Source organism: Meles meles, chromosome 3 (assembly GCF_922984935.1).
Source record: "Meles meles chromosome 3, mMelMel3.1 paternal haplotype, whole genome shotgun sequence".
NCBI classification, from domain to species: Eukaryota; Metazoa; Chordata; class Mammalia; order Carnivora; family Mustelidae; genus Meles; species Meles meles.
In genome coordinates, this window is record NC_060068.1 from 78,829,581 (window position 1) to 78,846,376 (window position 16,796).

At 41.6% G+C, this 16,796-nt stretch overlaps 1 protein-coding gene across 2 annotated transcripts in view; it reads left to right on the forward strand.

Annotated features, from left to right (window-relative positions):
* Positions 1-16,796, forward strand: part of ARSB (arylsulfatase B) — a 167,532-nt gene that overhangs the window by 24,897 nt on the left and 125,839 nt on the right. For both annotated transcript variants that reach the window (XM_046000902.1, XM_046000903.1), the window contains exon 4: positions 4,976-5,183. In XM_046000902.1, the coding sequence (XP_045856858.1) occupies positions 4,976-5,183 (208 nt within the window). The remainder of the gene's footprint in view (positions 1-4,975; positions 5,184-16,796) is intronic.

A 16,796-nucleotide genomic window follows, 5' to 3' on the forward strand; every position in this document is an offset into this window, starting at 1 on the left:
CACGAAGTATCCACAAGCCATCTTAAAAATGTGCCTATTTTAAAGAGCACTTGAGGGGAAAAGAGCATATGGAGGTATTTTGTAACAAACACAGTTGGTGCTGGATTCAGGGAGATACTGCTAATAGCCATGGCACATGTGTTGGGAGGGAATGTCTTTTTTTCTCCAGGAAAAATTTTCTTAGTACTAACACAACAGTATAAAAGCAACATGTCCATAACATATCCTTCAGTTAGAAATAGTCCCCTCAACACTCTGCAGAATAAAAATGAAGGTTTTTCTCATAAACCGAATCTACTAGAAACTTCTTAAAGCGAATGTGAATTTCTAGTGGTAGACATTTTTTTCCTGACATGAGTTGGAAAGGAATGTCTTAATTCGAAAGCCAACAATAGAGCAATGATTTAAAAAATGCATCCTATATTTTTAAAATTTACACTTTATATTTTTTTAAAGATTTATTTATTTGACAGAGAGAGAGAGAGATCACAAGTAGGTAGAGAGGCAGGCAGAGAGATAGAAGAAAGCAGGCTCCCTGTTGAGCAGAGAGCCCGATATGGGCCTCGATCCAAGGACTCTGGGATCATGACCTGAGCTGAAGGTAGTGGCTTAACCCACTGAGCCACCCAGGCATCCCAAAATTTACACTTTAAATTAGGAAAATATACTAAAGAAAGTAAGGCTTTCTTCCTCACTGGGATCTGTTTCTTAGCATGGGGAGGATATTTAGAGTAGATATCTTAGGAGACCTATGGCATAATAAGAAAAGGAAAAGAACCCTTAGCATCTTACTAATATGCTAACAACTTTAGGCGATAATGTCATAGTTTGTGTAATACTTAAACATTTGGTCATGATTCCCCTCTAGGACTCTGTTTTGTATTCCTAAGGATCCTGAAAGGGTTATAGTTATGGGTTGCTGGAAAGGCGGTAGCTGTAACTGGCTTGGTTACAGCAGGGACCGTGACCCAAGAAGGAGCAAGGGAAAGACCAGGGTCTCGCATAGACCTGGAGGTCCGTGGAGGTCAAAATCAGCTCCAGTATTACCATGTTTTTGAATCATGATCAGAATGTGCCCACAGGTCTCCAAAGGCTGAGGCATGCCTGGGTTGGAACTCAAGTCAGTAGATAGCATAGTAATACTGAGTCTGTCCTCAGGATGGCAGCTGCTTGCTTTAGGTCAACAGTGAACTGAACCCACGTAGGCAGGTCTTCTGGGGAAATCAGCCATGTCTGTTCACTGTGCGGCAAGGATCTTACCTCAGCTGGCTGCAGGTCAGTTGGTTGTGTTGCCTTGGGCCTCATCTTATTAATAGGGCTGCACTGCACGTCATTCTGCCACCTCCTGGTGAGCCAGAGATGAACTGATGTGTGTCTGTCCACCCGCACACTGCATGGTCCTCGATGACTGCTGGTGACACGGGGGGAAAAGATCGCTTGTTTTGTTCGAGGAACACCTTAACCCTAACTTGTAAGTTTCTAGGATGTGGTTGGTGGCAGTGCGAGGCCCTTGCAGGGCCAGAGATGGTCACAGTCCGCATCCCTCAGAGGTGCTTTTCAGTCCCTCTTCTCAGCTATATTCCTTCTGTTTGAATCTAAACAAGCCTGACCCCTGGAAAAATGGGGGATTTGCTGCAGTTTTATAAACTTTGACCCCTCAAGAGTAAGGGGTCCCTAAGGAAACTAATAACAGGTGATGTTTTGCTGTATTTAACAAAGTGAGTAGAATGATTTCCATATTGACTATTTGGGGTTTTTTGTTTGTTTGTTTTTATTTGACAGAGAGAGACACAGTTAGAGAGGGAAAATAAGCAGGGGAAGTGAGAGAGGAAGAAGCAGGCCTCCCACAGAGCTGGGAGCGCGATGTGGGGCTCGATCCCAGGATGTGGGGATCAGGACCTGAGCTGAAGGCAGACACTTAATGACTGAGCCACCCAGGCGCCCCTGGGTTTTTTTTTTTAAAAGATTTTATTTATTTATTTGACGGAGAGACAGAACATAAGCAGTGGGAGCAGCAGAGGGAGAGACAGAAACAGGCTTTCTGCTGAGCAGGGATCCTGATGAGGGACTCCATTCCAGGACTCTGGAATCATAACCTGAGCCCATGGCAGATGCTGAATGACTGAGCCACCCAAGCGCCCCCATACTGAATATTTGTAAGAGTCTCTAATGATGGTCTGAGAATCATCCCCCCGCCCCCCATGTGATTGTAAGCACTCCTCCCTGGCCATCACCTCTAGAGATCACTTACTGCCTGGGAACACCCTGCCCCCTTTCCCTTTCTCTCCTTCACTGTGCTTTGCCATGTTGCCGCTAATGACCAGGATGAGTGCATTTTCTCCTTCCTCCACCCCCCCACCCCGAGAAGCCCCGCCTGGGTCACGGGCTCTGGGGTTTACAGGGGGCCAGGCTGCCGACCTAAGTAAGTGAAGGCCCTCAGGAAGAACAGTGGGGAGGCTCTAGGAATTGGAGAGCACTTGAGAGTGAGGCCTCTGCATCATGCTCCAGCTGTTCGTTACCCAATGGAGTATGGGCAAGGAGTTGTCGGAGTTCTGATTCTTAAAGGACATTTTTTTTTTAACCATGGAGTTTTATGTGGTATCTCCTGATTTTAAAAATGATATGTGGGCTCCAAACTGTGGTAGCCTTCCAATATATAATCCTGTCCCCATCCAGACCGTGGCTGGTGGTAGGGCTTGGTTTGACCTAGTGCTGAGGTCCCCGACGGCTGCTCCCGAAGCAGACCCTCGCCTTCACCGCGGCCCACCGATGCCCCTGCACACCCATCGCCCCATCGCCCCTCCAGGCATCTCAGCCCAGCTTCCTTCATCATCACCACCCCTCTGGCAGGGCTTGTGGGTTTCCCTGCACGGTGCTCTGGGGGAGCTTAGAAGTGCTGCTCTACGTGTGGCTGAAGTAGAGAGGGTGTGTGTTGGCCGGGGGCGTGGGGGGGTATTGGCAGAGCTAAAGCAGTGTCGAAGATTGCAGTGTTGACCTCTGGAGTTGCGACCTGGAATGTTCTCCTGTGGACGGGTTAGAAAAATGAAGCCTAGGTTCTAGTTATCACAGTTATCATTCCATCACCTAACCTCCTTCGAGAAATACGTTTTAAAGTGATGACTTTGATATGTAACAGCTGTTTTTAACATTTGGATTTGGCGGGAAAGGGGTTGCCAAGTTCTAAAGATCTGAACTAAAAATAACCTTTTGGGTATCTTTTTGAGCGCTCTATGTGTATATTCCTTACACTATCTAGCAAAGTATATAATACAGAATTTTAAAAAAATCTCAACAGTAATGAAGAATGAAATATGAGCCACCCCCCCCCCACCCCAGTCTGGTTTCTAACTTTTCCCCATTCATCTATGAGATTTAAGTGCCTCAAATACTTTAACAGAATTGTATTATTATTCTTGGGTTGAACCCTTATTGTCTCTTTGAGGGTTTTCAACTCATTAAGGAATTCTGTAGGAGCTCAATGAAGAAGACTGTTTTCAGAAAGGCTCGTTAAAAAAGGAGAGGCTGACCTGGAATACCACTAATGTTAAATGCTATAAACTGGTGTAAAAGGTAAAACAGAATCAGCTATCACACTCCTTAGTTTCCAGGAATTAAATTGGGATTATGTTTGGTCCTCGATCAAAGACTAGCAAGGCACGGTGTTCACTTGTTCTCGCATATGAAAAATCCTGAACTCTCTCCGAAAGTGTGGGAACTTTTTTAAAAAAATATTTTATTCATGGGGCGCCTGGGTGGCTCAGTGGTTTAAGCCTCTGCCTTCAGCTCAGGTCATGATCTCAGGGTCCTGGGATCGAGCCCTGCATTGGGCTGTCTGCTCAGTGGGGAGCCTGTTTCTCCCTCTCTCTGCCTGCCTCTCTGCCTACTTATGACCTCTCTCTCTGTCAAATAAATGAATAAAATATTTTTAAAAATATTTTATTCATTTATTTGACAAAGAGAGATCACAAGTAGGCAGAGAGGGGGGAGGCAGGCTTCCTGCTGAGCAGAGAGCCCCATGCAGGGCTTGATTCCAGGACCCAGAGATCATGACTGGTGCCGAAGGCGAAGGCAGAGGCTCAACCTGCTGAGCCACCCAGATGCCCCTCCCCACCCTTTTTTTTTTTTTTTTTGGCAAAAGCAAAAAGCTAAAGCATCTCTTGGTACATATCTGCACCATAATGGTGGAGTTTCCCTTAAGAAATTGCTCTGCAATTAATATGAACATGGACAAATCCTATAACCTTTCTAAGCCCCAGTTAACTTATCTGTGAAATGGGTGTAACAGGCTGGATTTGAGCATTATATGAGACAGAATATGTAAATCAGTATCATAGTATCTAGCACATAAACAACATTTAATATATAGTTGTTATTATTGGTATTATTATTATTTGTTTGGATCAGAGCCTTCTGGGTCATTTTAGATCTAAAGTTTTTATTTTTAATTTTTTGTCTTGTGTCTTTCATTACATTTTTAGTATCTATTCATGCTAATAGTTCCCGTGCCATAAAAGTCACCCAATTAAAGTTTATAATTCAGTAGTAAATTCATAGAGGTGTGCAAACATCACCACAATCTAAATTTAAAATATTTTCATCACCCCAAAAGAGACCTCGCGTCTGTTAGCAATCACGCACCCCTCCCCCCATCACCCCAGCTCGCTACAGCTGTAGGTGTCTTTTGAGTATCTTTTCGTGAGCTTATTGGTCATTTGTGTATCTTCTTTGAAAAAATGTCTATTCCAGTTCTTTTCCCATCTCATAGTTAGGTTAATTGTCTTTTTTTACTGAGTTGTAAGAGTTCTTTTATATTCTGGATACAAGTCCCTTGTCAGATAAATGATTTACAAGTATTTTCACAGCATTCTGTGGTTTGTCTTGATATTACTTTCACTAACTGATAAATCTGGACTTCTGTCTCTGTATTTAAGGCTTCCATACCCTCTTAACTGATTTGCACGAACTCTTTTTCCAGCCTCTATTTCTCTACCTCGCTCTTCAGTCTGTCCACGAGCCCCTGCAGGTTCCTGAGGAATACCTGAAACCATACAAATTTATCCAGGATAAGAATAGACATCACTACGCAGGAATGGTGTCTCTTATGGATGAAGCAGTGGGAAATGTCACGGCAGCCTTAAAAAGCCACGGGCTCTGGAACAACACGGTGTTCATCTTCTCCACAGGTAAGTCTGTCAATAGGAAAATCATCTCTTGGCAAAGCCGAGGACGTGGTATTCGATAAATGGAATGAAGACAAATTGGAGCGTTTAGCAGTTCCTTATTAAAATAAATGTTAACTGTGCGAGCGGAGACATGATAATAATGGGTAGAAAATGGGTCTAAGGGAAAGAATTATGGGTCTTCCCCCTCTTCCTTCAGATATCAAAATATTCTGGAAGAACGCTTGAAAACAAGCTCTCACCACCCGAGTGAGTATGAGCAGACGTCACTCCGGCACAGAACAGCCAGGCAGTGAATTCCTAGAGTGGCTCGTTCTCTGCTGTCTCTGCGGCCCAGGCATCCTCTGTGACTAGGACTTGTGCTGACTAGAGTGGTTCCGTGTCAGTGTAGAGACAGACTGTGACATTAAGAAGACAGATGGGAAATGGAACCATTTAAATCTAGGCTCGAGTGGCCAAGTATAGATTTTTTTGTACTAAGATTGTTTTCTGACAATAAAATTCATACACGTTGATTAGAGAAAAAGCAGAAAAGAAGAAGGAGGAAAGAAAGTGTTTGAAAATCATTTTCATTCTGGCAGTGCCCTTGTGATTCCTCCTCTGTTAACTCATGGTTTTTCTTCTGTCTTATTAGGCACAGTTTGCTAAAGTGTCCCTGTGATGCACGAATGGGTGTAGATCTTGGTTTCCTCATGATAAGCACTCTGAGAACACTTTGTATCTGAAACTAAAGGTGCCTTTTTAATGGGAGCTGTTCTTGTATTATTTATTTCAGAATTGTTTGGCCTTCCATCCTATCTTTCTTCTAGTCTCTCTTTATAGAACTCCTGTTATTTGGTTAGTAGATTATCCTCTAATTTCCTTAGTTTTTTTCCAAATTCTCCTGTTTATTTTTTTCTACTATTTGGGAAACTTCCTTATCATTATTTGGTAACCTTTTCTATTAAATTCATTTTGTTTCTTTTTTAAATTTTTTAAAAAGATTTTTATTTATTTATTTGACAGACAGAGATCACAAGTAGGCAGAGAGACTGGCAGAGAGAGGAGGAAGCAGGCTCCCTGCTGAGCAGAGAACCCAATGCTGGGCTCCATCCCAGGACCCTGGGATCATGACCCGAGCCGAAGGCAGAGGCTTTAACCCATTGAGCCACCCAGACACCCCTATTAAATTCATTTTAACTGTCATATTTTTTCATTATCAAGAACTCTTACTTTCTGATAATTCCTTTTTTATAAAGTTTTGTTTTACTTTCATAATAATAAGAATAATAAATAATAAATAATAAATAAATAATAAATAATAAATAATAAGAATAATATAATATAATATAAGAATAAATAATAAGAATAATTTCATTCTTCAAAGCCTGTGGTCTTAGCTATTAATTGTATGTTGGTGTGAGTGTGTGGGTAGATATGCGTATACACACGTGTATACGGGTATGTGTGTCTATATGTGAGCCCACACATATATTTTTACGTTTGCTCATACTCCCAGGATTGCCTCTCTTCCTTCTAAGACCATTTGAATCTTCTTTGGCCTGTCTTTTACAAAAAAGGCAAATCCCTGATGATCTTTAACTAAAACCTAAAAATGTGATTGGAAACTCCAAGGGTGAGGATAGGACTTGTCTTCTGGTGAATTTTATTGTAAAGTGACAATATGAGGCCTGTGTGACGACATGTTGAGGAATTAATCTGGGTATTCTACTCATAGTTTGTGTTTTTTTGTGGTGTGTGTGCTTAGGGGAACATTTTCTCCACACCAGACATTTTCATGAGGCCGAAGTGGATAGATTTTTCACTTGCTTCAATCTGATAGTTTTTTTTTTTTTTTTTTTTAAGTAGTTCTGTTTTGGGGACACCTGGATGGCTCAGTGGGTTAAGTGTCTGCCTTCAGCTCAGATCATGATCCCAGGGTCCTGGGATCGAACCCCACTCAATCACATTGGCCTTCATGTTCCATGGGGAGTCTGCGTCTCCCTTTTCCTCTGTGCCCCCCACCCCCAGCTTGTACTCTCTGTTGCCCTTTCTCTCAAATAAGTAAATAAAATCTTTTAAAAAAAAAAGAGTAGTTTTGTTTTCTTTTAAAGTTATGTTCAGCATTTATGACCTAGCCCCATTTTCATAGATAGACACATTAACAGCAAACATAGTCTCCATCAGCCATGGAATTGCTGGAATGTCCTGAAAAGAGACACGGCTCTTTTTTTTTTTTTTTAAAGATTTTATTTATTTACTTGACAGAGAGAGAGAGATCACAAGTAGGCAGAGAGGCAGGCAGAGAGAGAGAGAGAGAGAGAGAGAGAAGCAGACTCCCTGCTGAGCAGAGAGCCTGACGCGGGACTCGATTCCAGGACCCTGAGATCATGACCTGAGCCGAAGGCAGTGGCTTAACCCACTGAGCCACCCAGGTATCCCTTGTTTTGCTTTTAATCAGGCATTGTTATTGGATCTAGCATTTATTGAGTGCCTACTCTGTGTAGGACAGTGTTTAAAGTGCTTGACATGACCTAGCTCAGTTCATTCTCACAGTAATACCTGGGGACTACTATTATCCCACCATGCAGATGTGAGAACTGAAGCAGAGAGGCTAAGTAACCTGCCCAAGGCCACACAGTCAGGCAGAACCAGGCAGCAACCTTTCTGGCTCCCCGGTGGTCTGCTGAGATGATGTCGATGATGATCTGGATGTTCTTATTGGACCTCATGATATAGCAGAGCTTTCCCCACGGTTTGCTGCCATATTGATCTGTTGAGGAGCCTGGGCACGGCAGGAGAGGCATTCACTCTGAGGAGGGTTGTTCAGTTGCTTCGCTGGGATACAAACACTCCAAGTTTCTGAGCATGCCCTGCTGGGAAACGAGCTGAATGGAAGATACCCTGTGTCTCCCTCCAACCTCCCCCAAACTTCCCCTCTCCCGGAGAAATGGAGACATCTTACACTTGACTCCTTATAAGATCTCTCATATTCTGAGTGTGTTCTCACTTTACTTTATTTTGAGAAGCATGGTAAAGCACTTTAATCAGGTCTGGAATCGAATGCTTATAGAGGTCACTAGAAAGAATCAATAAGAAAGGAGGCCAAGACATTTAATACTGATTTAGTAATTATTCCCAGGAAATGATCTCACAGTTGCAAGAATTGGAAGTTGTAAGTTTATAAAGCAAGCCTTTGTTGTAGAGATCACAATTATGCAATTTAAGGATAAATGATATCCTGAAATGAAAATGTATCCTAAGTAGACTGCAAAGTGCTCAGACAGAAGTAAAGACAGTACCTCTGGAAAACTGTTAAGTATCTCCAAGTGGCTCCTGTGACAATGGTTACTGCTGTCGAGGATGCTTGGGAAGGGGGGCCATAATATGTTTTCATGCTATGTGAGAGTTAGAAAGAAGCAGTATTTTACGATCTTTTCTTATATGATTTCAAATGCATTGTATAACCATATTTTACATAGTTGGGTCTTTCATAAACATCCATAATGTATTATTTATTCAGGTTGTCAAAAATAATTTTTGAAGTTTTGCATTAAGGTAACGGGGATTACCTTATAATAAGGCTGCTGTGAGGGGCGCCTGGGTGGCTCAGTGGGTTAAGCCTCTGCCTTTGGCTCAGATCATGATCTCAGGGTCCTGGGATCGAGCCCCACATCGGGCTCTTTGCTTGGCGGGGAGCCTGCTTCCCTTCCTCTCTCTCTGCCTGCCTCTCTGCCTCCTTGTGATCTCTCTCTGTCGAATAAATAAATAAAAAATCTTAAAAAAAAAATAAGGCTGCTGTGTATTCTAACCCTATGATATATTAATAGGTACCTTAATCTGGGACCATCTTTCCTTTGTCTCGATAAATCCAATTTGATCATGTGTATGTAAATTTTTTATACTGCTGAATTCACTTTGCTAGGGTTTTATTTAGGACTTCTGCGTCAATTCAGGAGGGAAAGTGGGGTTGGAGGCTTCTCTCCTCCCTGTTGGGTCTGTTGTCTCGGTTATGCTAACTTCATTTTAAAATGGCTGGGATGGTTTTTTCCTTCTTTTTTATGCTCTGGAACAGCTCACAGATTGTTTGAAAGAGCTCTCTGGTTGAGCTGGTCCCTGGAACGTTTTTTGGAGGATTTTTCTTCTTTAATTATCTCCCTAGCTTAAATTTTTTGCTGAGTTACAGCTAGGTGTGGTCTTTTAAAATACTTAAGAATTAATTTTGCCTCATCTGTATGAGCCCTTTGATCTGCAGGCTGAGATTATTTTTTACTTTGGAAGTTTTCCTTGTACATATGTTAGCTTATTGCTTTAGTTCTGCTCAATTTATTTCTCAAAAACAGCTTTAATTAATAGGCTGAATCGCTGATTCAGCTTCTCTCGCATTATTTTCAGTTCTCTCCCCTTTTTCTCAGTCTTCTGGATCTCCTCTGCATTATCTGTTAGACATTTTTGCAACTTGGCTTCTGTTCTTTAGGATCTCCAATGTCAATTATTATCAGCTGTAGTTTTAGTTTCTTGCAATCCTTCCTTTGCCTCAGTCCAGTTCCCTTTTCTTCTACTCTTGTTATGGTAATAATAATAATGATAACAACAACAAAAACAACAACTACTGCTTGTTTATTGCATACCCAGGCACTGTTCTAGAGCCTTCCCTATACTTCCCACTATTGGTCATGTTGTTAGCGTTAAAGTTCAAAGCAACCTTGAGTTTAATCTTGTGAAATAGGTTTCACCTTGGTTTAGGTTTCACAAGGTTTAACCTTGTGAAATAGGTTTCTTTATCCCCATTTTATAGGTGAAGAAACCAGAACTTAAAGAGGTTACATGATTTGCCCAAGGCTACTGTTATGGTCTGAATGTGTCCATCCCCAATTCACATGTGGGGGTCAGAAGGTGGGCCTTTGGGAGGTGATTAAGTTACGAAGTAACCTAATGGGTAGGTGTTTCATGCTTTTATAAAAGTCACCCCAGAGCGATCCCTAGCATCTTCCTCCATGTGAGGATACAGCAAGAGGACACCGGCTGTGAACCAGCAAGAGGGCCCTCACCAGAAGGTGACCTCGTAGGTGCTTGATCTTGGTCTTCCCAGCTTCCAGAACTGAGAAATAAATTCCTGTTGTTTATATGCCTCCTGGTCGGTGGTTTTTTTAGAGCAGTCAAATGGACTGACAAATGGAAAAGCCAGAATTTAAGTGTAGATCTACTTAAGGTCGATGCCTATTAGCCATAATCAGCTGAGCTTTTGCATCTCATCTTTTCCTTTTTAGCTCATTCCACGGTCCCTTATCTCTACTTGGGGCTTTCTGCATTCCTATTCATAGAACTATGCTTCTCCTGAATCTTTCTGAATAGACCTCTGCTAGAATCTTCATTTTCATTCTAAATCATTATCAGTTATGTATTCTAACATTATCAGTTATGTATCAGTTATGTATTCTTCCTCTGAGTATAGGCAGTGATGGATCTGTCCACACAGAGTACGTGGCCATCTCTTGGCCTCTGATCACGGTTCTCTGGTTAATTACTTCTCAAACCTGTTGTTTATAGTCAGGGTGATGTGCACAGCTTCCACCGGTCCCAGTGGCCTTGGGCATTGAGCCTTCTACACTGCAGTGAATCTGATTGATGTACTTGACATTTTCTTCCCCTTTGACTACCTGGTTCTTGGAAAGTTTTCCAAGAACCAGGTAGTTCTTCTGGGATGCTAGAAGAATCCCAGCGTCCATAGCTACCAGACTCTTCTGATCTCCATACCTTCAGGGCTTCACTTCAGGGGCATTTCCCAGGACACAGTGTGCCCCTGCGTCAGATCCTTTTCTTCTCCTATTTATTGTTTTCTGGGAGATGTGATCTCTAACTGCATCTAGAAAAGGGAGGAGGCAATAACTCTCTGGTCACGTCAAAAATTAGCACTGTCCCCTCCCAGGCTGCCGTCCTGCCTCTTTTCAGGTGGGCGGGGTGGCCCTGTGTCACGAGGCAAATGGGAGTTGCCAGCCCTTGTTTCCTCAGACCAGCTTCTTTGGCCTAACTGCTTATAGAAATTTCTTCAAGAGTCTCTTGGGTATCACAGGTTGTCATTCAGCCTTGGTTTTTCACATTGTGATGAGTTTTCATCTCATCACAGCATATTTTCCATTGTCTTCTATGTCTGTGTTATTTTAGTAGGATATCGCTCGAGAGCAGCAGTGTTCATGGCTGGTAGGAAGATACCATTTTAACCGCGGCTCCTGTCACCAGGCTGATCTTTACAGTTGCTAGACTCCAGGAATCTTCACCCAAGTCTGACCTTGAGTAAAATGAGCTAAAAATCAGAGTCCGCTTTGGAGCAACTACATCATGAATTAAAACCAGGAAAATGGATTCTAAAACCTTGAAGAGAAAACTGTAATTGATTTCAACATCTTTATGTAGCCATTATATATTTATATCAACTCTTATCAGAATAACCAGTTTCCCTTACATGTGGAGAAGAGTTTGGCCAGGAGGAGAAACTTTATTGCAGTTCTTCCTCTGGTGACTTTTTCCTGTGTTCTTTGACAGTTTCATTGCCTGAAGTAGAATTTAATAATGTGCTATAATAATGTGACTAAAACCCAAGAAAATGGGACCTGGGTCTGACTGATTTTAGAGCAGTGATTCATTTCTTCCACTTTTCTCACTTGACTTCGCTTAGCACCGCCCTACTTTGTAGGCATGAAAATACTGGGTACATCTAAACATGTTGGATCCATTAGTACAAGAAACCCTGAAATAAACTAGCTTCATTTCATGAAAGGCAGAGGCAAAGGCATATGTGTTTTAGCATTAGATGTTTGGGCAAGCTGACTTTTTTCTTTTATTAAATCTCCTTTTATAATCTGAGGATGATCCATGAGGCTTCTCATTCTCTGTCTTCATTATCTGAAAATTCAAGGTGGTTCTTCTGAGTTTGCCACCTCAGGACCACCTGCAGAAGTGGGGAGTTTAGGGGCACCTGGGTGGCTCAGACATTAAACGTCTGCCTTCGGCTCAGGTCATGATCCCAGCGTCCTGAGATCGAGCCCCATATTGGCTCCCTGCACAGTGGGGAGCCTGCTTCTCCCTCTCCAGCTCCCTTGTGCTTGTGTTCTTTCTCTCACTCTCTCTCTCTGTCATAAATAAATTTAAAAAAAAAAAAAAGAAGTGGGGAGTTTCTTAAAAATGCAGTCTCTAAGGACATGGCTGCATGACATTGTGACTGTACTAAAATGTGGCTGAAGTAGATGCTTTATTTTTTTTCTTATCCAAACATCTTTAATGTTTCATATGGCGTAGCACATTTTATTTCATTTTGTTTTTACAAGCCCCATTCATTTTTAATCTTCTGCTATATAGTCTTCCTTATATCCATTTTACTTATTTAATTTTTTTAAAGATTTTTATTTGTTTATTTGACACAGAAAGAGAGATCACAAGTAGGCAGAGAGGCAGGCAGAGGGAGAGGAGGAAGCAGGCTCCCTGCTGAGCAGAGAGCTCGATGCGGGGCTCGATCCCAGGACCCCGAGATCATGACCTGAGCCGAAGGCAGGGACTTAACCCACTGAGCCACCCAGGCACCCCTTATTTAATGTTTTTATTTAAATTCCAGTTAGTTAACATGCAGTGTAGTGTTAGTTTGGGGTGTACTGTGTAGTGAGTCAGCAATTCCATTCGTCACCTGTGCTCATCACAAGTGCCCTCGTTCATCCCCATCACCCATTTCACCATCACTCCCCCACCCCCCGCATATAACCATCAGTTGGTTCTCTATCATTAAGAGTCTGTTTCTTGGTTGTCCCTCTCTCTCTCTCTTTTTTTTCTCTTTGCTCATTTGTTTTGTTTGTTAAGTTCCACATGAGTGAAATCATATGGTATTTGTCTTTCCCTGACTGACTCATTTCTCTTAGCATTATGCTCTCCAGCTCTATCTATCTGTCATTGCAACTGGTGAGATTTCATTCTTTTATATGGTTGAGTAATATTTCATTGTGTGTGTGTGTATATGTATGTATGTATATATGTAAATATAGATATAATTCCATGTCGTCTTTATCTGTTCATCAATCAATGGGACACTTGGGCTGTTTCCATATTTTGGCTATTATAAATAATGTTGCTATGAACATCAAGGTGCATGTATCTCTTTGAATTAGTATTTTCGTATTCTTTGGGTAAATACCCAGTAGTGCAATTGCTGGATCATAGGGTAGTTCTGTTTTTAACTTTTGGAGAAACCCCTTTACTGTTTGTTGTCTAGAGTGGCTATAATAGTTTGCATTCTCACCAACAGTGCCAGAGGATTCTCTCTCTACATCCTCACCAACACATGTTACTTCTGGCATTGTTGATTCTCACCATTTTGACAGGTGTGAGGTGATAGCTCATTGTAGTTGTGTCTTGTATTTCCCTGAGAAGTGATGTTGAGCATCTTTTCATGTGTCTTTGGCCATCTGTGTGTCTTCTTTGGAGAAATGGCTGTTCATGTCTCCTGCCCATTTTTTAAAAATTTATTTGAGACAGGGAGAAAAAGAGAGAGAGCATGAATGAAGGCAGGGGAGCAGCAGAGGGAGGGGGGAAGCAGACTCCCTGATGAGCAGGGAGCCCAACATGGGGCTCGATCCCATGACCCTGGGATCATGACCCGAGATGAAGGCAGCCACTTCACCAACTGAGCCACCCAGGTGCCCCTGTCTTCTGCCTATTTTTTAATTGTATTATTTATTTTTGGGGTGTTGAGTTTTATAAGTTCTTTATATGTTTTGAATAATAACCCTTTATCAGATATGCCATTTGCAAATATCTGATATTTTCCCCCATTCCGTAGGTAGTTTTTTTGTTTTTTGATTATTTCCTTTGCTTTGCAGAAGCTTTTTATTTTGATGAAGTCCCAATAGTTTACTTTTGCTTTTGTTTCCCTTGCCTCAGGAGCTGTGTCTAGAAAGAAATCACTATGGTGATTTGGCAAACTCAACGTTATTGCCTGTGTTATCTTCTTTTTTTTTTTTTTTTAAGATTTTACTTATTTATTTGACAGAGAGAAATCACAAGAGAGGCAGGCAGAGAGAGAGAGGAAGGGAAGCAGGCTCTCCGCTAAGCAGAGAGCCTGATGTGGGACTCGATCCCAGGACCCTGAGATCATGACCTGAGCTGAAGGCAGCGGCTTAACCCACTGAGCCACCCAGGCGCCCGCCTGTGTTATCTTCTAGAATTTTTATGTTTCAGGTCTCACATTTAGGTCTTTAATCCATTTTGAATTTATTTTTGTGTGTGGTGTAGGAAAGTGATCCAGTTTCATTCTTGGGCATGTTGCTTTCGTTTTCCCAGGACCATTTGTTGAAGAGATCATCTTTTACCAGTTGGATAGTCTTTCCTGTGTTGTCAAAGATTGATTAACCATATAGCGGTAGTTTCATTTCTGGGTTTTCTATCCTGTTCTATCTTGTTGATATATGTGTCTGTCTTTGTGCCAGTATCATACTATGTTGTTCACTATAGCTTTGTAATATAACTTGAAATCTGGAATTGGGATGCCTCCAGCTTTGTTTGTATTTATGAACTGTACACTTTAAAATGGCTAATTTTATGTTATGTGAATTTCACCTCCATTTTTAAAAATGCAACTTCTCAGAGTCTATAGACTTGCCAAATCAGAAATCCTGAGGTCTGGGTCTAGGAATCCTTATTTTAAAAAAATAATCTAGGTGATTCTTTTGTATATAAAAATTTGAGAACCTCAGATCTCAGGTAACTTATTCAAACCTCAAGAATTATCTAACAAGGAATGTATATATGTTTATTGTATACATAGTAATTATTTAAATAGCTTGTATATATAATATACATATATGCAGAAGTCTAATACATATGTATGTATACATATACATCTACAAGTAGTGCTTGAATAATGTGGGGATTAAGGGCAGTAACCCTTCGTGCAGCTGAAAATCCACACAGAACTTTTGACTGCCCAAAAACTTAACTGCTAATAGTCTGTTGTTGACCAGAAGCCCTACCAATAACATAAACAGTTCATTAACACATATTTTTTATGTTATTTGTATTGTATACTATATTCTTGCAATAAGTAAGGTAGAGAAAAGCAAATATTATTAAGAAAATCATAAGGAAGACAAAGTACATTTACAGTACTGTACTATATTTATTGGGGAAAAAATCTGCATGTAAGTGGACCCAGAAGTTCAAAACTGTGTTGTTTTGAACACAGGATCAACTGTATGTATGTGTTTTGTGTGTGTATATAAATTTATACATAAATATATATAAAATGTATAAATTATATAAAATAATTATATAAAATATATTCCAGAAACTATGTGGATTTGAAGTTTAACCTCTTCTGAGTGTTTTCACTTCAGGTAAATGTACCCATTTCTAGGAACAGACTTGAAAAAAATCTAATAAGAAAAATAAGAATAGGAATAAAAATAAAATACGAATAAGAAAAATGGGGGCGCCTGGGTGGCTCAGTGAGTTAAAGCCTCTGCCTTCGGCTTAGGTCATGATCCCAGGGTCCTGGGATAAAACCCCGCATTGGGCTCTCTGCTCAGCAGGGAGCCTGCTTCCTCCTCTCTCTCTGCCTGCCTCTCTGCCTACTTGTGATCTCTGTCTGTCAAATAAATAAAATTTAAAAAAAAAAAAGAATAAGACAAATTTAAATTATTCTACTCTCCACACCCTTATTACATATAATTACAACGTTGGCAAATTAATGCCACTTTTTTTTTAACGTGTGGTTATTCGTGTTGTTAACAAATATCGCTTGTCCCATTATAAACATAGCATTCTGCTATTTGTATATAACGATGACCCCTCTGAGTCCTTCTCCGGTAGGATATGATCAGCGTTGAAGCCCCAGCTTTCCTGCCAGTTGGTTATGTAGACAGTAGCCTCAATTTCATGATCTGTTGAATGCAAGTTGGCTGATCATTCATTTATTTACTCAGTCTCTCCCTATAGATTGAAAGACAAACAGGACATAGTTCCAGCCCTCGGCAAACTCACAGTCAGTGAGGCAGACAAGCAGATGTATGATTGTTATTCTGTGGAAGCATGTTGGGGTGCGGCCCCGGGTATTGTGTGCACTTAGTAGGAGCACCTGCCAGAGCCCAGGGGCCTGGGGGCTTTCTGAGATTTCAAGGTTGGGAATGAGTTGGCCAGATAAACAGTGTACAGTTGGGAAAAGGACTGAACAGCATTCTCCGCTGTGGGAGGGGAACAGGAGCAGGGGCAGAAGGGAGAGATCAGTTCCATAGGAGGCTCAGTGGGGCTGGAACCCAGAGTGCAGGCAGGGGGATGGCCAGGTGGGAGGCTGGAGAGTGTGGCAGGAGAGCCTCGTGCAGCCCGGAAGCCATCTCCAAGGTACAGTGAAAGCTATAGGGAGGCATTGACAGGTTTTCAGCAGGATCAGATTTTCGTTTTAGGGTCAGCGTGGAGCATAATTGGAGGCAGGCAGACCTTTTAGGAGGCTGCCACAGTGAAGGCAGTAGGAAGCTAAGGAGGTGCTGAGTGAAGGCAGGGGGGAAATTGATGGTGGTGAAAGGGCAGATTGAAGGAATATGCAGGAGAGCTTGGACCGGTTATCTTTGAGTTCTTGTTACTAGGAGAGTTCATTGCTCT